Raw genomic sequence first — 27079 nt, 5'->3', positions numbered from 1 at the left:
AACGCTGTCAAGATAACAAATAAAGAAAATGGGCCTTGCAGCAGCAGGCTGAATGGGTATTGATTGTGCAAGATGCAAGACCCTGGGAGCTTGGACCTGGGTTTCAGCCATGACGATGAATAGGAAAGCATGTAATACGAAGTTTCTGGACACATGTCAAATAATGATACCTAAGCTGGGTACCTGAGTGATATGCAGGATTACAGGAGGTAGTTTCTGAAGAGGAGCATAAATGGGTTTAAGAGACTGCAAGCTCTGTTATGGCTGTAATAAATTTGAGCCAGGAACAGCCTTTAAGAAGGTATCAGAAAGATGACGGGTTTCGTTTGGAAAAGAGGTGAATCTGGAGCAGAGGTCAATCTCATTTGCTGGTACAGAAACGGCTGTTGAATTTCTGTTTGGAGATATTACATAGAAGAGACATCGCTGAAATATTCTGTAAATTCTGTAACACTATATTGTAACTGTATTCTGCAGATTATGCAAATTCAAAATTCAGTATTTGGGTTTTCCTGAATGCCTAATGCTTAATCCCACTTTTCACACTGGGTTATTTATTAACACTCGGTAAACAAAGCATTATATATTTATGCATATCGTTCGGATTGGAACCTTACTTTTTTCCAAAATGGAAAACCATCTGTTGCTTTGTATTTTTTTATTGATTCCTGCCTTTGCTTCATCAGACTTTTTGGTAGCACATGTCAGAAACATCAAGGTAAGTAATCAACCATGAATGGGGCTCCCATTCTTCATAGATTAACTTCCTGCCATATATCAACATTTATCAGACAGTTCATACAGTGCTGCCACCAGAAGCTTTGTGTTCTCTGTTACCAGTGAACTCAAGATCAGACTAGTTTACCTCTAATCAGCCTCAGTTTTGAATCAGCTCTGAAGAAGCTCTCCTATCTCCCTTTTTAAAAGCATCACTTTCCTCTATTTTCCCTCTCACCATCACATAACAGTAAATGTTTTAGCTGTCTTATATTTAAATGTGTAAAACAATTGGTGCAGCTTGGGAACTGACTTTAGCACCTGTAAAGCAATGCAAAATAACAGTGAAAAGATGCTTCCAAGAAGCAGAAAACGGATCTAACATGGTATCCAGGTAAATATGTCTACTATCCAAATGACATGGTAGGATTTTTCTCGAAGGATTTGCATGTTCGTGTAACATGAAATATATCTCTCTCCCTCAAAGGGGCCATTCTTTTTTTTGACTGGATCTCTGAGTAATGTGGTGCTTCCTGATGTTCTGCCTAATTTTCTTCAGTTAAGTTGTCAGCCACTACTCCTCACCTCAATAAATTATTTTGCTCCCTCTCAGTAGTTACATACAATGAAAAATTACAGAGGGCAAATTCTTTAGGGAGCATTGTAGGTTAGTGGGTAAAGCAGGATGAAGCAATTTACAGTCAATTTCTGTTGATTAGGTTATAGTCTTTGCCAAGACATTTTCTTTGAAAATCAGGGTAATAACGTATCTAACTTTTAAAAATCAGCTTGAGATTGAGATCTGCAAATTGGAGATGCTATGGATTCTTATTATTTAACCATTATGTAGCCCAGATATAATGTAGCTTTTTCCTTCTGATTACCATACTACCTGTTGTTCTCTATATGTCTTGCAATGCTAAAGCCTTTCTCAATGGAAAATGGCCAAAGCTCTGTGCAATGCTCCATCCATACATGCAGAACACTACAGAAAAGTCAGTTGATTCTCCCAGTTTTGTTATATACTTATGCAAATGTAATTTGATTGGAATGGAGGAGATTGCTATGTAAGTGTGAAGGTCTCAGTCCCCATCCCTCTTTTAGCTCCTTTGAGCAAGTAGTATTCCAGTGAGGAGTGATGAAGCATGGCTGGAAGTCTGGCTGGCTGATGACTTTGAAGCTGTCAAACCTGCTTTTAAAGCCATAGTCAAGTAAACACAATTGGCAGACCCAGTTCTGCTGAAAATTGAACAAAAATCCGAATCAAAGATCCCTACATGCAATTGTACACCTTGTTCCTATGCATGCAGCTACTAAGGGTAGGAAAGTTTTTTCTAGATTAAAAACTTACTTGTAGAACTACATATTCAAAGCCTTCAAAGCATGGGTAGCGATGATACGGCCTTCCTTTTATGGCCCTCTCATTTTGGCAGCAGCGAGACTCCTACATAGCTCACAAGGAAGTTTAGTTTACATAGCTTAGCTGCATTATGGTCTCTTCCCTGTGATAACCAATTAGCATCACTTGGGATGATGAAATCTGTAATGTTGCTGTAGATTTGGAAAGAATTTTCATGCCTTATTTTTCCTATGTAGTACTTGGCGATATATGCAAATATATCAGTGTTGTGTTCAGTGTTGTGAATTCCCAGAGGTCACTTCAAGTTAACTGTACAGACTTTTCTGAATCATTTAGTTATGCTGTGTTTTAGTTTCCCAAGCTGTAAAATCAAGGCTTCTTTCAGGAAGTACCGTAATGGGAGCCCTCTTGTCCCTCCCTATTCTCTTGGGAGTTCAAATGTCATGTTTCCTCTGCTCTTCCTCTCCAATTTCCATAGATATTTTGCACATGTATTCTTTGTTGTTACCGCAGCAAAACAGTATTAAACAAAAGCAGAATTTGTTACTGTTATACAACTGAAAAAAATTATAATAATTGGGGCAACAGCAAATATGTGAAAATACTATAGAAACATTTTATCAAGTAACTGTAATTACACAAGGTAGAGGATATTAAAATCTCAGTTTGGTCTAGAATTGCATAACATATTTTTTAGTGGGACACTATCACTTTCTGCCCACATAGCTTAAAATGACCTTGATGTTAGTGAGGTCTCTAGCTATATCCAAGTGAATCATTAAGAATAAAAAAAAAAAACCAAAACAGAATCCCAGAGTCACCTAATCCACTCCCCTGTGCAAATCACGGTCAGCTAGAGCAGGTAGTCCAGGACGATGTCCAGCTGGGTTTGAGCATCTCCACTGAAGATCAGCCCAAGTATGAAGTGACTAATTCTGAATAGACTACCTTTCACTGAGCCATTTTTCTGTATTTTCTTTTTCAATGAGAATGGCAGGGTACCCCCCAAAATACTTACAGAATCAGAACAGAACTCTTTCAAAATTACTGTAGAACCCATAATTCTGATAAAGAATGTGCACAACAGCAATTCTGTGAAAGTTAAATGAAGGTAAAGTATCTTTTAATTTAGGTGATAGTAGTCAGAATTGCAGAATTTGTAACTAAAGAACACATTTTTATAGTTTTTTGTGTTCTTAAACTGTTTGGTAATTCCACTTTAAGGAAAAGTTTGTACTAACCAAACTAACATTTCAGTGACTTCCAGCTTTTCATTTCCCAGGGTCCATACCTCAGTTTGTGTTTTGTAAGGGGAAATTATTAACCATAATGACAGTATAGATATAGAAAAGATAATTTCAGTTTGGGAAAGGATGGATCTGAATTGGTACATACTCTACACAGGCACTAAAAAAGCCCACATACGTTTTTGAAACAGGAGAGACGTACACACAGAAATCACCTGTATGGCAATAACAGTTTGAAAGATGAACCTAGAGAAACATACACAGACTTTTTGGCCAGACTCTTACAGAAGCTGAGAAGCCTCCCCCCAGAAAAACTTGCATTACCATAGATGTACTATAGTGTCTTGAATAAACTCCAAAATAAAAAATAACCCTCTGTGTCTCAGTTTCCAACCTGTAAAACTCCTAACTGTGAAAGGTAACAAAAGCCTTAAATGTACCTGAGATGTGTATCTGACTTGCTACTTTATTGTGTCTTCACCCCTCTATTTGGCGGAGCAGGTAAACATGCTTGCACAAAATGTGACCCATGAGGCTCTTAGAGCCAAAAGAGATAAGGTATTTGCAGCCGTGCTTACAGGAATTGAATTACACAAGCTGTTATTTTAACATGATTCAGTAAGTACGTTTGAAGCTTGTTCTCTCTTTCAGAAGAGAGTACACGGTATTTTTGTAGAGCTTCTCATATTTGCACCTACTCTGGGAGCAAATATGCCAAAAAAAAGTTCTAACCGCTTTTTTCCCTCCAAGCAGCCTTTCACAGTGACTGCCTCTCCTTTCTTTTAGCCTGCCGAATTACCATCATACCTATTCATGTTAGAATGGCAGGCTGTTGGGGTGAAACAGGAAAAATTTAGGAGTAAGTCTGAAAGAGTAGAAGGATGCCTGATAGTTTGGATGTGTGTGTGACTGGAAAAAAAATGTGCAAACGGTTTTTTTATGCTTTGATACAAACCCCCTTTTTCTTCCAAAGGAGAATTAGTTTGAAAAGACAAAATACATACCACAGGGCCCAGAAAGAGGAATTCCCAAGAAAAAGATGTCACTCTCAGGACAAGATATTCTGTTTTTACTTTGACATACCCACACATCCAACCTCTACTCAAGGAAGCCACATTAAGCAGATTTTAGTGTGTTCTTTAGTCTCAACGACATTTAAATATAAATGGCACTGAGCATTCAAGCCTCTTTTCCCCTCACTCTCCCCTCATCATCAGGCAGTCCGTTACTGTTTTTCAGCTGAAAGGAGGTAACTTCTTCTTGTGTCACTTGAGCAAAATACAAAATCAGCAGCATTCAAAGTTTAACTTATCTTTCAAACCTTTGGTATTTAAGATGCACTAACATCAAATGAAAACCAGAAGATTCACCAAAACTGGGAATACTGTAAGCAAAATAATTATACCTGCCTTAGATGCCTTGCTCTTCCCCCAGATTTACTTCAGTTTACTACTGAGGACCTTTCTCAAGCCTTCCTTCTCCTGGACAACTTCTTTTGACTTGGAAGCATAAGACAACTACATAGGTGCTAAGTGATTTATTTCTAAATGTAGCTTTCCTACTTTAGTCATGATTTTTTTCCCTGTTTTTCTCTTTACAGAAGCGAAATGCTGATAATGACTTGGTGAGTAAGGCTTGATTTTGTCCAGGCTATTGAGAAAGATTTATAGTGACAAGAATGTTCTTAACTGTGTTCACAACATGTTTCTGTGAGTCCAGTCTGAGCAAGTGGATATTTCTGATTGCGTATGATGAGGGGAGTAGCCCAGAGCTGCTTGTTTTAGGCAGTAGGACTAACTAGACAATTCCTTTCCAAGCTCTGATGGAACCTCCTGGACAAGGAAAGAGAATGAACAAATTATTTTTAACCTCGTTGTATTTGAATAAATAGCAAAGTTCTGTGAAGTCACCTCTGTATCTCTGACATCCATTCTATGTTGGTTTTATTTTTACTTTTACTTTATGTTGTAGTTATTTCTAAGGAAGGCAAGAGACCTCATCTCTGAGGTGATTCCACTTGGCACCTGGACTCCACTTCAGCAATGTTTAAATGCTTTGACTGTTTGAGGACCTTCTTAATCAACCCACCAGAGATCAGGCCCACCATACAAACTCCAAGGTTCTTTCCAGTGCTGGTTTTGCTGCAAGAAGCAGACGTTGTGGAGTTGCCTAAGGAGTCACATCTGTTGTTACCTATGCTTTCATATATTCTCCAGCAACCTTATACCTGAGCATTCAAAGAAAATAAGTATTGCCCTACCCATTTGCTTGTTTAAATTAAAATGAGCCCCAGTTGTGAGGAAGTTGACAATAACACAAAATGGAATTTGGAGCCATCCGAAATTGTTTAGGTCTATTTCTAAACAAGATGACTATTTATATCCCTGCTCTAGGAGTCATCCACTAAGCTGATAACTACAGTCACTAATACAGTGAGGCAGCAGTAAGTTGTTGTGCTCTTTGACTAATCATAAATAAAAGTCACAGTCTCAGTAGAGAAAAAAATTATTCTTACAATGGCATGATCTTTGTTGTGGTGGTAGTATTTTGTTAAAGAGGCTATAGTTATACCTCATGGAATAGTACTGTGGTGGCAGTGAGACAGATATCCAAGGAAACACAGCTGTGCTTCAGTTCTTATGATTAGGTCTTTCCTGTTTTGCTTTAGAGTGATAGAATGTCCTGCCGTGATTTCTTTTTAAAAATGTGATTATGGCTGATTAACACAGACATCAGTGTAACAGCTAGCTCTTTTTTTTTTTTTTTTTTTTTTTCATTTTTCAATCTACAGGTTGTCAATGGGATAGAAATCTATAGCATGAAAATTGATAGTAAAATAACTTCCCGATTTGCCCACAATGTCATCACCAGTCGAGCTGTCAATCGTGGAAATGTGCACAAAGAAGTCTTCTTTGATGTTGAACTCCCTAAGACAGCCTTCATTACCAACTTCAGCATGTATGTAATCTTTACAATATTGTTAGCAAAGACTAAAAATCTGTGCAAACACAACTAGGAGAAACTGAACCCTAATGTTCATTTTTACTTTGCCATTTGATAGATTTCTAAATGCCTGCTGAGGAATTCTCTGGTACTATTAACTTAACATGCAAGATACTTGGAGAAAGGCAAACATTGGTACATCTATAGAAAAGATGACTAATTTTCAATTATTTCTATTCATCATCATGGACCTCAGGGAATGGGAGAATCTTCTCTGGCAATCCCTTCACCTTTTCAGAAGTACCACTTACTTACTCTGGTGTTATCAAACCAGAAAAGTTCCATTACTTAATTTCCCTGATGGCATTATATCTTAATTTATCTCTTCATTTAAAAATCATATTTGAATGAAAGGCAGGAAATAGAATTACTCCTTTATATTTGTACCTTTAGTTGCAATAATACGCAATTCTCACACCATTATGAGGTTTAGTTCAGTTTAAACACGTCTGTCTCTGCTAATCACGCTATACCTGTTTTATTTTCAGTAAAAAGAAACAGTAGCTTTTAGGGCACAACTACTCTTAATGCATGCTAGAACTATTATTATAGGATGAGATTAATCCCCTATGCGAAATGCCTGTTTAATGGTGTAAGGAATCTAAGGATGAAATATTCTGCTGTAGACAGCTACATTTGGACAGATGATTCTCATCCGGAGAGTTGGCTTGCCATTAGATGAAGACAAGATGGTCAAGCTGCTGAAGTGTAGGAATATGGCAGGTGTAAGTAGTGTTGCTGTCAGCCCAGTTTTGATCTAATGAATTTTCAAAGTAAAAATTGGTTTAGATTCTCTTAAGATACTGAGCACAGAGTTCTTCATTCCAGCTAAATTCACTGAGAAGACTAGCTTCAGTGAAAGTGCTCAAATCTTGGCAACATCAGATTACTGAAAGTGATTTTTAGCAAACCGATCAATAAACAGAGAATTGCCTGCAGTAACTTTTCATGTATTGGTGCAAACCATTCAGCTAAACTAGGACTTTTTCATCTGCAGGACAATTGATGGTGTCACTTATCCTGGAACCATAAAGGAAAAAGAAGTTGCAAAAAAACAATATGAGAAGGCTGTTTCAAAGGGACAGACTGCTGGTCTTGTCAAGTAAGAATGATGTCTTGTATGGCTTCCACACCATCATGCCATAGCAAATTGTGAGATTGGAAATACTTTGTTCTGGTGTATTTCTGAAGTTTGTTTTTTACAGGACCAAAAGACAATCATTAAATTAGATTTATTGTAGTATAAATTAGAAAAAGGAAATATAACTTCTGACTAAGCAGGCAGTATCTGCAATTATGGAAAGACTGTTTCTGCAACTTTCACTGACTTTGTATGACCTGTTCCTAGGATTGAGCTCACTGGGAAACTTGAATGAATTCTACAGTTTGGGTACGATTTTAGCAATAGATCAAAAGTCCCATCTTTGTTTTACTCCTTTTTGAAAATCATATTCCAGCAAACCAAACAATAAATATTGTGAAAGAGGATAAAAATATTCTTTTTCTTACCCACTTAAATACAGAGCTTCAGGGAGAAAAACAGAAAAATTCACTGTCTCCGTCAACATTGAAGCAGCCAGTAAAGTCACTTTTGAACTTACATATGAGGAACTGCTGAAGCGACAGTTTGGAAAATATGAGATGTTCATCAAAGTAAAACCAAAGCAGCTTGTCAAAGATTTTGAGGTAAATAGCAAACTTTATCAAATTGGACTGTAACTTAAGAAATAATGAAATTCTGTACATCCGTTGAAAGTGGAGTACCATGGTCATTCCCATTGGTTCACAGGTGAGCTAAAGGCCCGTGATAATATTTCTAATGAATCACATGGGGAGTCCACACCAGTATGCTTTAGTGCAGGTTTTTATTTGTAAGCCTGACAAATTGGCTCAGCGACTAACCCTCCAAAAGAAATGATGTATGGAAACCTGAAAAAGCCATTACGATGCCTTGGGGTAAAATAGAAGACTAATAGCTTTTATAAATGCCTTTATAGCATAAACTACACCTTTCTCACACTGCCATGAAATTACATCATCTTAAATTACAGTGGTATATATATTGCATTCTAGAATACTGCAGCTTTTGTGCGCTAAAACTTGTCTTTGATCACTCCTGTCTGCCTTACTAAAACCCAGCTCTAAGGCAAAATTTTTCTCCTTTGTATACCCAGAAAATGTTTTGTAAAAATCATTAAAAAACTCAGCATCTATAAGAATTTATGAAGTGTTATTTTAAAGACACTATGATAGAAGGCATACTGAAATATAGGGTGAAGTTGGGCACAACTCACAGCTAACAGCTGGGTTGTATTTTTGAAGGACTTGAGTTTTTACTGACATTTTACGAAATTCCAGTATCTACCTGTCAAACAAATTATATTTCTATTAAGGTGTATTTGTTTCTAGCTTTGTTTTTAACTTCTGTGTATAAAAAGGCCTGTTTGGCTGATGGTGTGTCCACACAAGTGTGGATTTGGACTGCCACTATGAATTACAGAAGTAAATTTCTTTTGCTTTTACGAAAAGCCCTCTTTCACATCTGTAGTTGCCTGCTGATCCTCCTGTAAATGGCTAAGTTGGTGATATATTGTGGGGTAATCAATGACAATGAATTTTCAATTAATATTTCAGATTGAAGTAAATATTTTTGAGCCCCAGGGTATCACTGAGCTGGAAGCAGAAGGAACATTCATCACCAATGATCTACAAAATATAATTAAAAAAATTTTTTCAGACAAAAAGGTATGATGACTACTGCATTCCATAATTTATTTATTACGGTTATAATTCTGAAATAACAATGTCAGCGCTAGCAATGGAAGTGAGAGGAAAAAAAACACAGAGAAAATGCAATAAAGGCTTGTCTGTGCAAATGAGCTTTGAATTCCAAGCTAGCCATCTCCATGCAGTTCAGAAACCACATAGCTGTTAGCATGATATTGTACCAAAACTAGTAGCCCTTGTCCCACAGAGTAGTTGGAAACCTGGATACTGGTAAGACTATTTCTTACAGAAGAACTGAGTCAGTAACAACTAGTTTTGTCATGTATGGAGGTGATAGCATTCCTAAGACATAGACTGCCCAACAGCCTTATCAAAGGTGTCATTCAGAGTGGAGGGCTGAACCAAGGCAGTTGGGGAAGTGAACATATAAAGAAAGCTCTAGATAGCAGCCTTCATATATCAGTTACCCATCAATAAATACATAAGTACATACTGATACAAACTAATACCTAACCTGATAAAACAGGTTATTCTCATGCCTGTGAGTATAAATATACTAGTTTTACAAAAAAACAAACTTCTTTGTGTTCTGTAGAAAATTTTCATCTATTAAGGTTCAGATCTAATGAAGGCTTTTCTTTTCAGGGGCATATCTCTTTCAGGCCAACTCTTGATCAGCAGCGAACCTGTGCAAATTGCTCACAGTCTGTCTTGGATGGGGATTTTACTGTAAGATATGATGTGAAGAGAACAGCTCCAGATGACTTGCAGGTAGATCTGACAGCTGGAAATTTTGAACTGCTGAACACTTTAGCTCGCATAGTAAAGGTCAGGGAGCAGCAGGGGCCAGCTGTTCCCTAAAGGAGAGGGACCTGAGTGTGACAACACAGCTGGCAGCTCAGGGGCTTCACCAGCCACGAGCCCACTCCCTACACTACCTGAGCAAGGCAGAGCCAGAGGTGGTAGTCAAATTCAACTGAGAGTCCAGGTCATCAGGCAAGTTTGTGGTGATGAGGCAGCCCGAGGTCAAGGTAGGAAGTCAGTCTGCAGGACAGGATCCAAATCAGTGGAGTCCGTGGACAGGAACAGGTATGGCTGTGGCACAGCTGGAGACGGGTATTATTACAGTGTAGCTCAGGCAGGGGCTAAAGGCCCAGGCTTGCACTTAAATGAAGCTCCTGGGCCCATGGACAGAGGTGACACTGGTCAAGGGCCATTAAAACCTTTTAGTCCACTCAGGGGCTAGGCACTAAATGAAAGTAATTTGTTCTTTATCCATTTTATCTTTATAATATACAAAAGTTGGGGTGTTGGGGGTTTTTTACATTTTGTTTTTCAGATTGTCAATGGCTACTTTGTACACTTCTTTGCACCAGCAAATCTACCAAAGTTGCCCAAGAATGTAATTTTTGTAATAGATATTAGTGGCTCAATGTCTGGAAGAGAAATAGAACAGGTAAGTTATTACATTACTATAAAGTCCCAATGAAAGAGCCTCTGTTGTGACAGAAGGGACACGGTGGCTTATAGTGCATATGCGCCGCTTAAGCTATACCAAGTGGTTTTATGCTGTGACCTCTCCAATGCTCACTACCATAAGTACTATTTTGAAGCGTTACTGCAGAACAAAATTATATACATTCAGGCCACATTTACTTACTTATAAATATTATTAGTTCAAAACTCTCAATATCAACATTTCCAGAGAGCTCTGTGACAGGTACTGGACAGTTCCAAAATTAAAATGTGCATACAGTATTATGTGCATTATCTATGTTGTTCATTCTGTCTCCTCTGGGAAGCGGCAGCTCTTTTCATAGTTAGGAGTCCTCATTCTAAGCTAACGCTCAGAATTTTCAGGTTTTGGTGCTACATCAAAATATCCATGCTTGCTTGCATATGAGCTTCTCCACCAACCTGTAGCTACCCATTTCCCATCACTTTCAATTTGCCATGCCAGCTTACGTCAGTGTAAACAATGATCCATGACATGAGACCTGATTTTCATCTCAGCTACAAAGATTTACCAGGTGTAATTGCAACTGGCTGACTCCACTGGAGTTACTGTGAAATAGACACAGGGACTGGCAAGGACAGAACAAGCTCAGAATCTTTTGACGACATACTGTGTAGAAGTTAAAAATACCCAAATGCTGAGAGATTAATCTTGTCAAATCTGTAAGCACCTATTTTGTTAAATGTTGAACCATACATTTAAATTTCTTTTTCTTATAGACAAGAGAAGCACTTCTAAAAATCTTAGATGACATTAAAGAAGATGACTTCTTCAATTTCATACTGTTTGGTAGTGAAGTACAGACCTGGAAAGAAACATTAATCAAGGCCACTCCTGAGAATTTGGATGAAGCGAGGAAGTTTGTTCGGGGCATTGACACTGCAGGCAGTAAGTACTTTACTGGACTTGCCAATAGGTCATTGTGTAAATTAATTTATCGATTCAGTCTGTGAACACAATGCTAAAGCTTTTTTTTTTTTTTTTTTAATTACTGGTGGGACATTTCTAAAATTGAAATTTACTCAGACCATGACATCTATTTTTTCTTATGTTTCCAAAGTCCAGGTACTTTTCTATCTAAACATCCCCCTGCTTGCAAATCCAAATATTTCATTTTCCTATTGTAATGAGAGCTCGTCAGTTTTTAGTGAAAAATGGGCCTGTATTTTGAATATCTGTGCTGAAACCAAATTTCTATGTCTACCTTGCAGTGACAAATTTACATGGTGGTATAATGAGGGGAATTGATATGCTGAATGCTGCTCATGAAAGAAACCTTGTACCCAAGAGAAGCGCTTCTATAATTATTATGTTAACAGATGGCCAACCAAACGTAGGTAAGTTTGTGTTAGGTGGAATAATAAAGTGAGTGAATTAACTAACAAAAAAATGCTCAGTTAAAATTGGCCTCCATCTTTGACTTCCGGATGTTTTCATGATTTAAATTCTACTATACCAGCATCATACTACTAAAACAAATTTTTGATAACGCCTCCTAAGAAATCCAAATACAACTAGCCACATTTTGTTTTGTGATAATTTTATCTATATATGAAGAAAACTCAAACTTTTTCTGGTTTGATGCAGGCGTATCAAATACTCAGGAGATTCAGGAGCATGTAAAAAAAGCCATTGAAGGAAAATATCCCTTATACAATCTTGGTTTTGGCTATGGTGTTGACTACAGCTTCTTGGAGAAGATGGCGCTGGAGAATAAAGGATTGGCCCGTCGGATTTATCCTGACTCTGATGCAGCTTTACAGCTTCAGGTACAGTAATCACCACTTAAATTAGATGAGAGATACCTTAATTCAGATAACTATACAGATGTTCTTATTTTGAAGTAATCAAAATCCCAAAGTGTAATCTGGTACTGAGATACTCAAGAGTCTGCTGTAATCAGAATATTAGTTGCATTTAATTTTCCCCTTCCCTTATATAAGCAGAAAGTAGAAGGACAGTAAAAGGGAGATACTGTGTGCAGTGACTGAATTAAGCGCTCAAGCTATCTGTACAAGATTCCGTTTATTTCACAAAAGAATCAAACTTATATGTGTTTCAACAAGGATCTGGAAAGAACTAACGGCATACAGTCTATATTACGAACACAGGAACACATACCTGGCTCAGCTGGGTTGTTTGCCAGTCCTCAGAACACTTAAAGATAAAAATATTGCATACACATACTCGTGACTGTCTTCAGCCACATCTTCCCAGGCGTACACTAGGTCATCCTCCGACCTGACCTTGTAAAACTAGTTCTTCAAGGGCTTGGCAAACATGCAGCACAACAAATTCTAACATTCACTCTTGAAAACAAATGCCAGGTGTTCCGAGCTGCTCCCACACTGTGGGCTACGAAAAGAGTTCAAAACTTGGCATAGGGTGACACAAGTCATCGTTCTGAAGGACACTTTGGTGTGCAGCAAAATTATATCTCCCATACCTCACAGATCATGTAGTTAATGTCATGTCAAGGGAAGAGAGGGATGACAGAGCAAAAAAGGCTCTAGATATTCTGTCTTGAGGAACTTACTGCAAGCAGATGTATCTTACTGTACTTCTGAAGCGTTTTATAGTTGTATAAGACATGAGAACAGGTATAGGCAGTACAGAGCTGACCTTTACTTCTCACATTCCAATAGCAGCCATTTGAAAAATTCACCAGAGAATTTAGATACTGGATTTCATTGCAAGCTCTGCCAAAATCAAATACCTAGTCTCCTTTGGCTTATGTTGTCACTTCAGTCTCTGCAGGGAATAGATCTAGAAACTTATTTCCATCAAATAGGGGAAAGCTTAGGGATCCCTCTTGATGAACATTGATGGAACTCATCATCCACAGCATGTTGTTCTCAGGTGTTTTTCCTCTCTCTTACTGAGACTGAAGAGTTCGTATGTCCTTTCACATTTCCATTATTTGTAGATTTTTAGGCCTTGTGCTCTGGGATTTAACTGAATATTTAAATATTTCTTCTAAAATACACTTAGTTTTCATTGCTAAAATAGCAGGATGGTTTTGGGTACAGATCTACCTATGAATTAAAGAAACAATGGTAGTTAAATGTTTTCCTTTTTTTTTATCCTGCAGGGATTTTATGATGAGGTGTCGAATCCCATGCTCATGGATATAGAGTTAAACTACCCAGAAAATGAAATATCAGGCCTAACTAAAAACAGTTTTAAGCATTTCTATGATGGGTCTGAGATTGTGGTGGCTGGGCGCTTTATAGACAACAACCAGAACCATTTGACTGTAGATGTGAGAGGAGAAGGCGTAAGTATGGATTTCTTTAAGTAAGGTACTCAAAATGTCTGAATGTTCAAAGCTGGCAATACTTAAAATATTTACTGGTATTTCTTTACCTCAGTGGCAGGATGTGTTACTGCATATGTGAGAAACTAGATGAGCCCAAGTCATTGCCTTTAAAACTGCAAGTTACTTGCCTCAGTCAGGTATACAAGGGTCAGTCTGGAACAACTTTGTGCAGTATAACCGGATTAGCTTTGCTAACAAATTTTTTGTTGTTGTTTTGTTGTTGTTGTTTTTTAGTCTCTAAATACTCTACCTGATTCTTTCAGGAGCCTAATGTTCAGTGTTCACAGACACTAGTCTTCACTGGGTGAAGAAAACTGATGGATAGATAAGCCAGCTGAATATTTGAAATGCCTTCCTCTTAAAATAGAAGTCTACTTCTAATACAAACCAAGTGATCTAAATACCTCTCCAGATCTGGATTCTGTAAAAATAATTGCCCCTGATATTCAAGAAACACAACACAAACATATATAGATCATGTTATCATAAATACTGTGAACTGCATATATGCCCCATGCACTGTGGTATATTAAATATATTATATGAAATTAGGTATGTTTCAACTACAAATAAAGTGTTAATAGTAAGCTAGCCAGCATATCTGCTTGAACATGTTCCTGTGTGAAATCGGTGTCATAATCAAAGTTCTTTAAATCCTGAGTAGCCAAATTCTAATGAACAAAAATTCCATGTGAATTTGGAAACTTCATTATGTCCTACAGCATACACTACTAACCTTCACAGAAGCAACAAAACAAAGATCCTGATACAACACTGACAATTTCCTGGGCACATGCTGCATAGCACCGTACTGTTTTTCAATTTAATAAGATTTTCAGATGTAAAGGTCTTGATTTTGGGAGGTTCTGGAAGTCCCTGGCTACTTATACAGGAAGTTTCCTTATTCCTAACAGGCTAATGATGCCCTGTCATATACTACCCAACAAGATGCTCAGCAAACAGATAAAGCTTTCCAGGAACAAGAATACATATTTGGAGACTACATTGAAAGGCTCTGGGCTTATCTCACCATTGAACAACTCCTGGAAAAACGGTAATTATATCTAGAATAATGTCTTAGCTATGAATCCACTAAGCCATCTGACTGGTGCAACTTCTAGGATGTGAAGCTGAAATTCACATCACACTGAGGTGCCAATGGGAAAGCATAAAACACAGTAAGGAAAATCCTCCAACCTATTCTCCTCTCCAACCTCAGTATTCCTGTTTCAGGTTGCAAATTAAACAATTTTAAATTACTGCAAATATAAAGCACAGTTTTGCCTTTTTCTTGGATAGCCAGTAGAATCAGAAGTGCTCTTAGACTGTAACAAATTCCTTATCAATAAATTAGCTGCAGAGAAATGACTTCACTTCAAAGAAAAATATTTAATCCAGAGTTCAGTGAGCAATTTAGCAATCATTGGTGCTAGGAGTCTCTACCTGTATTCAGTATTGCAGCTACAGGAGAAGAAAAGGAGAATCTTACAGCCAAAGCCCTGGATCTCTCACTAAAATACAAGTTTGTAACGCCCCTGACATCCATGGTGGTAACAAAGCCAGAAGATTATAACAATCAAGATGGGATTGCTGATAAACCCATTGAAGGTATAGACATTTTCAAAATCTTACTTTATTTGAGAAGCCAAGTGTTCCTTTGATGCTTCCCTAAAGAAAGGCTTTCATGTGGGCATAGTTTTAAATATATATCTGAAAAATCTACTTTCCAGGCCTTGCACGTGTATGATTTATGTAAAATTATTTTTCATTGTAAAGTTCATTTCTATCAAACCATCCTTCATTACTAAATCATACAGGCAAAATACTATAAATTCAAAATAATTGTGTTTTAAGCTAAATATATAAAATACTACATCAAAAAAAACCCAAACCCAAGAAGCATTTCTAATCTAATAGTCCAGCTATATTCAGTTTAGTTCACATCACTTTCTCCTTTATTTTTCTACATACTTCAGCTTAGGGATAGATGTAGTAACATCTTTCTACATGAAAGGGGGAAATTGCATGAGATCTTCCTCATGCAGGATATATCAGCTTGTAAAAAGGTGGAGATTATATCTGTAAAACACAGTATTCATATATACTGCAGAAAGAGAAGCAATTATATTGAAGGTGCACAATTTGTTCTCAACTCCTCTGATACTTTGGCTAATTATTAACTACTTGCTCAGTGAAACACTGTGTTTTCATACAGTTCAGCCTCTTTGTTTAACCTGTGTGAAACAAAATGACTCTATTCCTCTTTAGCAAAATAAGGCAAATGCTATCTGTGCAGTGCACCCCAAAGCCCTTATCTATATATGTTGTTCGGGCCATCCTCATCTCTCCCTCATTCAACAGGTCTGACAAACCTTTCATGAGGCTTTCCAGTCTCTTCTATTAGCATCCATTATTTTTTCCTCCACCTTTTGCTTAGGTCCCCTAAAAGTTCCTCCCAGGCTCTCTGTGGGCACTCAGCTGGCTTCTAGATAAAAAACTTTCTCGTCTCCTGAATTTGGCCTGGTAACTTACGGCATTTTAGTATAACAGAGATGCTTGCTGGAAGTTACTGGGTTTTTCTTTCAACTGGAGTAAGTCCTGAAACCAGTTAATTGCTAAGTGTCCTCCAATTCTGAATAATTCTTCAGGCATTCTGCTAATAAATTTTTTGCATTATTTTTCATAACTATCATAATGGGATACTGACATAAAAACACTTCATAGTTAATTTAACATTAAAGTCACTATACAGCATAATGACCTTAAAGTTTACAGCTGGACTCCATAAGATGGAGAAACTTACCCAAACATCTGACAGAAGTGGCATCCACTCAGACTGATCTTCAGCTCTTTGCTTTCGTTTTCCAGGTACTTGTAGTACGAAGGCCCTCTTCTGAACCTCTTTCCAAGTAAATCATCTCTGTATATAGAAAACATAGAGCAATAATAGAAGAAAATACTCAAAACGCTGCTGCTGTATAAGAAAAGAAAATAATTTTTACACACTCTAGAGTCTAGATTCACAAATAAGATTACTGAATCATCCAGTCAGTATTAGTAGAATGAATCAAATGCCTTGAAAACCGCAAAAGAGTAAAACCAATAAGGAACATTTTGCAATGTGGAAATGGCATAACAATGAAACAATTACTAATAGTGCTCTTGTCATATGCATAATTAATTGCAGTTTTGCTGCCCCACATAACAGCTTTCTACTTTCAGTGGGCTTCTGTTTGATCTACAAATATTGAGTTGTATCATTGGGAAGAAATGGAATTGTAAAATACTGAAGATACCTGGTTGAATTGTCAAACAGTTTTTAATTTTTTTTCTTAGAATATGTTTTAACAGTGTCAGAATCCTTCTTGTTTAATCATACAACTGAAACTGTAAATTTCTCTTTGTCTTCCTTTTACTTCTTACCTGCCCATGGTAACAGCTGAAGGTATGTACATTTCTTGTTAAATTTACTTAATATTATTAACTGTTAGAGATCTATTTCCTGCATCACTTGATCTAGGATGCAATATTTTTATAAAATTCTTGGTGAATAAATCAAGACTGTGTTATAAATAGATTAAAAACTTTTCAGCTGGAAAAGTTTGTAAATACAATTTTCAGTGTGGTTCCCCCATCTCTGATAACTGCAGCATCCCACCATCACAAAATTCAGGCCCAGTACAACTAAGTTGCTTTCCAGGGCTAGCACTGTTGGCTCCCAGATACCTGTGTGTAGCAGTCTATCATATAGAGATGTCTTCATTGATGCTGTGATTGCTACTTCTTCAGCACAAAGCCCATCTTCAGACACCCCTCCATAGCTTCAGATGTAAAAAGAGTAGAAGACTAAAAAAATGTGGAAGCAGGAGGGTAAATCTTACTGACTTCCCAGTAGTACAGTTTAGAACAAGATGGCACAGAGGAATTGGGGAAGAGCAGGTTGTCCCAGCCCCTTACAGAGCAAACCCCATGCCTTTGGAGAAGTAACGTTTTTGCTGAAAAGTAGGGTGTGCTTTCTGCCTGTTCATGACATTTGCTTTGTTGCAGTACTAAATAAACTGTTTTGACTAAGTTTTTCTTTTTAAATATTTAGAAATTTATACATAATTAAAATATTTTGGAGTTGGGTTTGGTGGAAGGAAGGAAGTGGGAAAGATTGTTTTTTTATTCTTTCTAGCATCTAAAACATTCTGTTTCATTCACAGCACAGGCTATCACAGGTGTTACACTGGGTAAGTCATTAGTTTAAGTTTCTGAAGGAAGCAGCATCTGTCAGAAGTATTGATTCAGACAACTGAAACTACCAGAGAGATAGAAACTGCCTTTTCTGGGTTTACAACTGTATTTTAACAAATACTTCCAAATTCTGCTCACTGCTAAAAACACACTTAAAGGTTGAATAATACCAGATGACAAAGTTTCAGCTAAATAGCTTTTAAGGAGTAAATACTGGTTCATCAAACCACCATTTTTTCCTGAAAGCTGTTTCTCAAGAACTGAGGATGGATTTGAATTTGCCTCTCCTTTGGAATTATATAAAGCAAGGGACTATGATGTCAGCATCTCTGGTTAAATTAATAAGTTCAGTTACTTATACAAAAAGAAACTGTTTTATTCAAGAGAGAGACAGCAACTGACTCTCAGAGTGCTGGTTGGGCAATCATGGAGATGGGAGAGTTAGATTTCAGTTTTCGCTCTGGAGATTAGTCTCAGTCTCTCTCAATCTCTGCCTCTGTCTAGTTTTCACAAGTCTTCATTGAAAAGACTTAAATTCATTCTGGAAAAAAACAAATGTCAAAACCTCAGAAGTTTTCAATGGATGATGTTGCACATCGTTGCTGATAGACAACTGAATCCTTAAGTCTGAGACATTTGTGTCCTACAGATATGTTACTTGGGCCTTGTGGAAACCCTTAAAGCAATTTAGACTACAAGTGAAATCTGTATCCTGAAGGTTTGCTTGATTCAAAAGGGGCACAAACTGTCATTCCATGGACTATATGCTTTAAAAACTAGGATGGAATTAGCAATTTACCTAGCATATTAAATTCCTGACATCTTACACATTTGTGCAGATGATAGTGTGTAAATATTCCATTTTGATGTAAGGTTTTCTAACTTTTTTTTTTTCCTTTACTCTCTGCAGCTCCACAATCTTACCTATATACGGCACACCCTGCATGGTATACTAGTGGTGAGTAGTTTGAATAGTGTGCTTGGAAGAAGAACAGAAGACGGTATTTAAGACTAAATTGCACAATTCTTACGAGTCTTTTAGATAATTCCCTTCCACAAATGCAGCCGTCTCTTATTTCCAAGGAGCTAGTATTTTAATTTACTTTAAACATCTCTAAATGTTTTTTAAAGATCAAGTCACTGAGATTATATGTGGTCATTTTCTTAGTCCTCCTTCCCATTGGCAGGCTTTGTGTTCATAACTGCCTGTTCTCTATTCAGATGAACTTCCTGCCTACAGTAGTACTTTCATGGCCCTCAGAGATAAGCACTTAGAGGTGGCCATCCTCAACCTACAATCCACGTGCCAAATCTTGCAGTGGTCAAGAGACACAGGCTATATATCATGTACCTGGGAAAGATGAGGGGGAAAAGGACGTAGTTCACTTTGGGGAGGTGGTAGCAGCTTCCTTGGGACCCCACCACTCCTTTGGAGGATGGGCTGGACTAAGCTGGGCGTGTAGCTTGTGCAGGGACCAGTTCCTGCTGGTCCCCACCATTAGCAGTTCCATTGCCACAATGTTAAATGTTCATGTGGAACTTTGAACCTGTGTATCCCTATAGAAATACCAGTCATTTGCCTTCACAGTTGATGGAGACCCACACTTCATTATATCAGTGCCACAAAAAGAAGATGCCATTTGTTTTAATATCAATGAAAACCCAGGTGCTGTCTTAAATTTAATAAATGACCCAGTTACAGGTGAGTTTTAATTTTTTTTAAATACAGTAAATCAGGATGCTTACAACAAAATGTCTTATGTTTAAAGGCTGTTTCTCTTTTATACCATGTAAGCTTTTTTCCCAGCAAAGTTAGTAGGAGTTCCAGTAGCTGTGATAGGCTACCTTTACCATGACTGCGTTTTCACTTCCTGGAGCAAAATGAACTTTTAAACTTTGTTTGAAAACCACTGTGAGAGTTGAGAGACATAATTTGTCTCAGTGAGTAGTAATACAAGCAATAAAATAATCCTTAGGTTACCATTTCATGGAATACCTAGTAAAGAGATACCTATGTCACACAGGCTATTTGTGCCCATCACAGACTCTTTGTGCTCTAGGAAATACTAAACTTTTCTCAATAAAGTGATTGTTGTCTTTGTAGAAATCCTCAGAACAGGCCCCAGAACTTTATTCTACTTTGGTACAAACATGCACAAGTAATTCTGATCTATTTTTCAACACGTATTTGTTTCCTTGGGTTGTTGTTAAATTTCCATGACACTCCTTGATATCAGTTGATCAGGTCCTATCTATAAAACAATACTTGATGTTTCCTTTTTATATTAGGCATCACAGTCAATGGAGAACTCATTGGTGATAAGAGAGCAAATAGTGATGCAAAGATCCAAAACACATATTTTGGAAAACTTGGTATTGCAAATAAGCACCTGGATTTAAAACTTACAGTAACTCCTGAGAAGATCACAATTCAGAATGGTAATGAAAAAACAGGTTTCACTTGGCTTGACTCAGTCACCTTGCAACAAGAAGGGTAAGGCTTACAGAAAGAGTATCAGGCTCCTGTATTACTTTCTACACCTTTTTTTAGTGTTGATCAATAATGTACTTTTAAGGTTTGTTGTCTGAATATACAAAAGAAATTGATTCAAGTCCTGCTGGATTCTGTTCTCTACTTTGTTGTATAACTGCTGAGTGATTATTCATAAATTCCTCTGCTTGGAATAAGTAAGTGAAGAATTTTCCCTGATTTTCTATTACTATGACTAAGGTAAAACTAGATTTGGTATTGTGCTTAATGCAAATATTTAAAGAGTAACATTAGACATAGTGTGTTATCTTTCAAAGACATAATAATGTGCTGTAAACAATCTCCATTTTAAGAAATGGAAATTGTGATACTTATAGAATAGGTACATTTTGCCCTGTCAGTTGGAGATCTATCTATTACAGAATCATTTATACTCGTGCAAAAGGAAGTTCAGGAAAGGAATGGGCAGCATCTCCTCCTCCTCCTTATTTACATTTTCTTTGTGTACCTGGAACAAAATTAATACCTTCTCAAAGCATGGCACTGCAACAGAAGGAGCATGGGAGCAGAACTGTTATTCATACAGCATGCTTATTTTATTATGATAGCCACACTGATGATCACTAACACAATAAGAAGCAAATCTTTATCCTAGCACTAACCTAGACAATTCAGGAGCTGTCTTTTCTGAAAAACAAAAGGAAAAGGTATCAGGTAGCATCCAGGCAAGGAAGTGATGGTTTTATTAATAACATTTTTATTACTGAGCATGAGGTGCTGTATCTACATATCGCTAACCTATCTGTGATTAATTGTACTGTTACAGGATGAGTTTTAGTAGAAACATCTTGCTGAAAAGTTTAAAGGCTAAGTAACCTTTTACAGTGTAATTTGGTATGAGTCTTGGACTGTCTGTGAACACAGACGATTTATGCGGACCAAACTAGGCAGCAAAACCTCTATTTTAAAAAACACTGAGCAATTTATAAAACCATGTTTGTTAATTGGACATGTTTCTTCTTCTCAAGTTTCTTCTTATTGCTGTTAAGTCTGGGAAGCACAATGCCCTAAGTCAAGTTTTTCTTTTTTCCTCAGTTTAACTTTGATAATTAACAGAAAAAAAAATCTGGTGCTCTTAATGGGCAGCAGTGCCTCATTTGTTATTGTTTTGCACCAAGTATGGAAGAAACATCCTCTCCACCAAGATTTCCTAGGACTATATACATTGGAAAGTGATAAACTGTCTGAACAGACCCATGGATTATTAGGTATGACTTTATTTAGTGTTTTTGTGCTTGTCTTTCCTTATGAGGCTACAAAATTTGTAGACAAAGTCTTATAATTAGCCTTTCTGAACTGAGATAGCGGAGGAAACTGAGATAACATTGACTGGCCTTATTAAGATTTCTGACAGAATATTCTGGGCTCTGGTTTTATGCATTATCTTTTCATTAATTTCTCTGCTGCTGCTGAAAGCACTACCATCCATTGTTCTCACTGGAGTCTTTAAACCTCTTTATCTTGCTAAATCCCACATACAGATTTCTTTTTTCTTACTACACTATTCCTCCAGTCTTTTTGATGGTTTTCTGTCTCCTTTCATCTTATCAACTTTCTCCTAAGTACAAGCACTCTGAGAAAATGTATATTTGCTCGATCAAAATTTGCCAAACCTCAATTAGTGCATCCTTGTAAGAAAAGTTGTTGTTAAGGTATATATATCTTGATTTACTAACATATATTAAAATCACAGAATACCTTGTATCATCTAAGATTTTCCTCATGTTAGCTAACATTCTTAATTCTAGTATAAGAAGTTGGTAATTCAGGGTTCAAAATTTTGACCCCATTGAATCCTGTTTTCTGCCAGTGTAGTGGGTTTTGTGGTGTGCATTCTCCGTTGGAAAACACACACATAGCAGCCATTTTCCCTTGCCTTCCAATTTTCACTTACAGAATCAGATAAGAGCAGCAAACGTTCATTTTGGGTCAATAAATTTACTCACTGTGGAAAATAATGAACTGCTGCAAACTTACTCTTTTCGGTCTTGGTATGCACTTGAGGCCTGAGGAGAGTGAGCCAAGGTGTCAGTGGTAGCACATGTGTCATGGGAAATGTGATAACTAGACAGAAAAAGAGCAGCATAAGGATGGAATGTTATTTATGTTTTCCTGCTCCAGTCTCCTCAGGCTAAAGGACTTCTCCACACAGAAGTTATTCTGCTATGGTGGTGAATTGCAAGTAGCAAGAAAATTTCAAAAGCCCACATGACATGCGGGTACACCATGTTACAGTTCACTGACACATCTCATCGCTATTGTCATCATCTTTGAGCTTGCTTCTGTACTTCACTAAGTAATCTAAAATCTGTGCTCATTACAGCACTCAAAGCACCAGCAGCATCCTGCACCAGCCCAGATAGGGCAAAAGTGTCTGAAAGCTAATTCTGGCAGGAGTATGAAAATTCCTTGGAAGTCAGCCTTGTTCTGAGCATAATCACATCCAAAAATTTCAGAGATCAACACTCTTTATCGTTATTTGATTAAAAAAAGCTAAAGACTTGGAGAGTATGTAATGAATACAACTGAATAGACAAGACACAAAATGAGGACATCTTGAAGGATATCTAGAAAAGGCTAGCTTTACTGTGCACTCAGAAGTTGGAACTTAGATCCAGATGATATGCATAGAATTCTGGTTTATAAAAAGTAAGTAATACCGTAGGCATATGTTCAACCTTACACAAAACTTGGTGTTTGCTTATCTATTGAAAACCCTGAGGGGACATGGAAAACAGCATGTAGAAAGAAGTTCTGGAGTTTCTGTTTGGTTTGTTTCTGTTTCAATGTGTGCAACATGCCCAAAATAGTAATTTTGGCTTCTATTTTTAGGACAGTTTTTCCACCCCATTGACTTCACCATACTTGAAATTCATCCTGGGTCTGATCCCAAGAAACCAGATGCCACAATGATTGTTAAAAACAATGAACTGACAGTAACAAGGTAAAAAATAATTAAGCCCTTAGCAAAGACTTAAGAAAGATTACCTTGTCAAAGTGCAGTTTCTGCTTCAATACTTCCATGACTGTATTTTCCCCTTCAGGGGCTGGCAGAAGGATTACAGAAGAGATCCTAAGCATGGCGTTGATATTCCTTGCTGGTTTGTTCATAACAATGGAGCTGGGCTGATAGATGGTGTTCATACGGACTATATTGTTTCCAGTCTGTTTTAAACAACTGCAACTTCCTCCAAATTCATGGGTATACAGAGTATTTGTCTGAAAGAATAGTATTTTTCAATGTTAAAGAACTATTAAAAATATATAAGCTTACCATGTTTGGCAATGCCAAGATACAGTGGATTCTCACAGAGAGTTTTACTGCACATTTGATCAAATCTTAAGTGCTAAACAGCTATTCTGCTTGTGTGCACAGATATCACTCATCCCCTGAAATACACTAATTTTACTGAATTAATTTACTAGTTTTAAAATTCTGACTTAAAACTTTACTTTGAAAAATATAACAGAAACATTTTATCCAATTTTGAATCAATAAATGAGTGTCAGGAGTGATTTAAATAAAAACATCAGTACTTAATGCTTTCTTGTGTTATTCCAACAGCTATCAATGTTTTCATTCCAGTTTCACAAAGCCCAGGATGCCAGATGTAGTTTGCAATTCAACACAAGAGGACAGCTGACAGACCAGCACATATTTCAGCATAATTCAGTAGTACTTAAAACCATCTGACCACTTGACTGTATAGTGCTGAGGGCTGGTGTGGTGCCATCGCTTGAGATGACTGTTAGCATCCAGGAAATCTGTATTTTAGCATTTTAATTTGAACTTAACTTTTGAATGCCCATATCTTTATAAATTAATGAAATGCCACAGTTCCAAACAGCACTCAGATTTAAGTAATAGCAGATATCTTTTGGACAGTATCTTTTCTTTGTGTAAAAGAGCCTTACTGTCTTGCAGTAAAACTCCTCCCTCTGTTCCCGTAACAGAATTTATGTACTTATTTCAGGGCAAGAAGTGTACCATTTATTTATATATTCATTTTGTACTGGAGAAATTGTAAACTATTAGTTCTAAAGTAAAAAATGAGCAGATTTCTTATTTACTTTAAGTTTTCTTTTAATCAAGTCAGGCATAGCAAGGCAATTGTGGTCTTACATGGCAAAGTAGAAAATTTCTGTACTGTTATATGACAAGGAGAGAAAGTCAGTGTGTGGGAAACTAGAATGCAGACACACATGAGGAAAGAGGAGTATAGTGGGAAAACCAGAGATGACTTAAGATGTGATGGGTTAAATTGAAAGAACAAAGGTAGAGCAGAACAAAAAAAGCAACAGAAAAATCAAAAGAGGAAAAAAATAGAGGAAAAGTATACTACCTGTTAAATTTATGGGAGAGACAGGCCTTCTCCAGGAACAAAATCCTTTACTAAAAGCAGAAGTTTTGTAGAAGAAAAAGAAATATGAATTTTGGCAGGGAGGGCAGCTGTCGCAGTGGCTAGATATCTGCCTGCTAATTTCTGATGAAAATGATGAAGGAAAACTGTAGTTTCTACAGTGGAAGGCAGGGGGAGAAACAGGAAGGAGTGAGAGAAGACCAGAAAATTGAACCTAGTAAGGTTAAGTTTACATGCTTCTGAATTTTTTTTCTAAGATAATGAACTAGATGGCATAAAATAAAATAAATCAGTGATCCATTATGGAACCTGAGATAGGAGCTGTAGGACTGTCCATCAGGGCGGGTCCTGTACTCACTTGCTCCATTAAGACAAAAAACGATAGCAATGGACAACAGATCTTGACCTACCTGGCTGGCAAAGTTTAGGCACAAGGCAATACTAGGCACAGCCTTAGCCAGAGCTTTCCTGTTTAATTTGTGGGGATGAGGCAAATCTCCAGAGGTGGCAGGAGTCTTGTCAGCTGTGACTGAATTGTCAGCCAGAAGTTGGCCTCAGGGGCTCTGGTCTGCTTTTGCATGGCTTCTGTGGCAGCCTGGGAAACTCCCACTCACACTGGTGGAGATGGAAAAATCCCTTTTTTAGTATGTAGTTCTTCCAAGATTCCTGTGACATAGGAGATAACTGCAAATGTAGCTGAAGGTGACAGTAAGGGGAGAGAAAAGTAGCAGACAAATGCTTACAGTTAGATAAAAGTTTTACTCCTACTGCCGACTGGTACAATGCTGGTTAAAAGATGAGTGTGAGATACACTCTGTATTCTGCATTGGAATTAGAAATTACAGAATGCAAAAAACTCATTACGGCATCAGCTTCTTGAGCAAGGGAAGGGAGCATAGGAAATCAGAAGCCCATCAGAACTCACTTCAGGGCTTGGAAAGGACGGGAGGAGAATGACTAAACAACAAATTAAGACACAATTCAAGTGGAAAAAAGTGGAACGGAACATTCTTACAGAACGGAAAGCACACGTGCAGAGGGGAAGAAGCACTGCAGAAAGGATTTGGGAGTCTCAGTAGCCAGGCACACCAGCCACATAGAGCTGCTGCAGAAAAAACAGACATCCCTGGGGGTTCGGCTGCTGAGCACGTCTTAAGACCCAAGAGGCTCCATCAGCCGGGGGCGGCCACGGGCGCAGTCGCCTCCGCAGCCCTGGGCACAGCACCTCAACGCCGTGTAGACAAACCAGATGCAGTCCAGAGGATAGGAACAGCTTTGCGAAGAAGTTGTAGGAAGGGGGGGGGGGGAACCCCAACTCTGTAAAAGTTTGCTGTGAGGAAGGCTGACAGCTGATTTTCTTTCCATCTGTCAGGATTAGCAGGATCTGCTTCTTTGCAGCAAGGGAGAGTTGCATTGACAGGGCAGCAGGCTGCCTGCAGCATTTGGAGAGCCCCAGCCATTGCAGGTTTTGGTGGATGGGTTAGAAGAGTGGCTCTCAAGAATGGTCTGTGCACACCTGAGCCTTGCTTAAATCAGAGGGGACCAGCTGAAAGATGCCCCCCGGCCATGTCCCAGTGCTCCCCGATTTCAGTCCTATTTGCTATCCCTGCAGTCAGCAGGCAGGTGGAGGAAGCGATGTGCAGACACCCTACAACTGAAAGCAGGGAATTTTTAATGTGCGTTAAGTCCAGTCATAAAACCCAGCATCAACAGCATGTAATTCAAATACCAAGTTCATTTATAATGGAAATAATCTGCTTTTCAAATTGGTACGCCTGTTTATGGTGTGGCAAAGCAAGCAATCTGGTGTTTCCAGTTTCCAAATTCCACATTGTCTGTCATGTAATTTGTCCAGCCAAATCTGCATCACCAAATCTGCATCTTGGAAGTACAAGCAATTCACATAAATACAGCTTGGCATCAAGTCTACACAGTTCTTTTAAAAAATAGGTTTCTAATTACATAGTTTGCTTTATTTTCCTGACTTTGGCAAGAAATTGCTTCTCTTGCTTTAAAATAATAAGGTTTTTCCAGTTTTTGGC

At 37.7% G+C, this 27079-nt stretch overlaps 1 protein-coding gene across 1 annotated transcript; it reads left to right on the top strand.

Moving 5' to 3' along the window:
* The first annotated feature begins 600 nt into the window (after positions 1–600).
* On the top strand, positions 601–24217 carry LOC126049660 (inter-alpha-trypsin inhibitor heavy chain H3-like). Its single transcript, XM_049826414.1, has 22 exons — positions 601–718; positions 4925–4948; positions 6116–6282; positions 7325–7429; positions 7851–8013; positions 8962–9072; positions 9700–9825; positions 10394–10510; positions 11290–11458; positions 11782–11907; positions 12158–12339; positions 13662–13847; positions 14804–14943; positions 15343–15497; positions 17329–17334; positions 18095–18121; positions 19036–19083; positions 19714–19827; positions 20415–20619; positions 21712–21884; positions 23509–23620; positions 23721–24217. Exons 1-22 carry the CDS (start codon positions 629–631, stop codon positions 23848–23850), a joined length of 2676 nt encoding a protein of 891 aa, XP_049682371.1. The 5' UTR covers positions 601–628; the 3' UTR covers positions 23851–24217.
* The last annotated feature ends 2862 nt before the right edge of the window (positions 24218–27079 follow it).

This window comes from Accipiter gentilis, chromosome 23 (genome assembly GCF_929443795.1).
Source record: "Accipiter gentilis chromosome 23, bAccGen1.1, whole genome shotgun sequence".
Taxonomy (NCBI): domain Eukaryota; kingdom Metazoa; phylum Chordata; class Aves; order Accipitriformes; family Accipitridae; genus Astur; species Astur gentilis.
The sequence above is the reverse complement of the archived record's forward strand: the minus strand, read 5'-3'. Positions and strand labels throughout refer to the sequence as shown.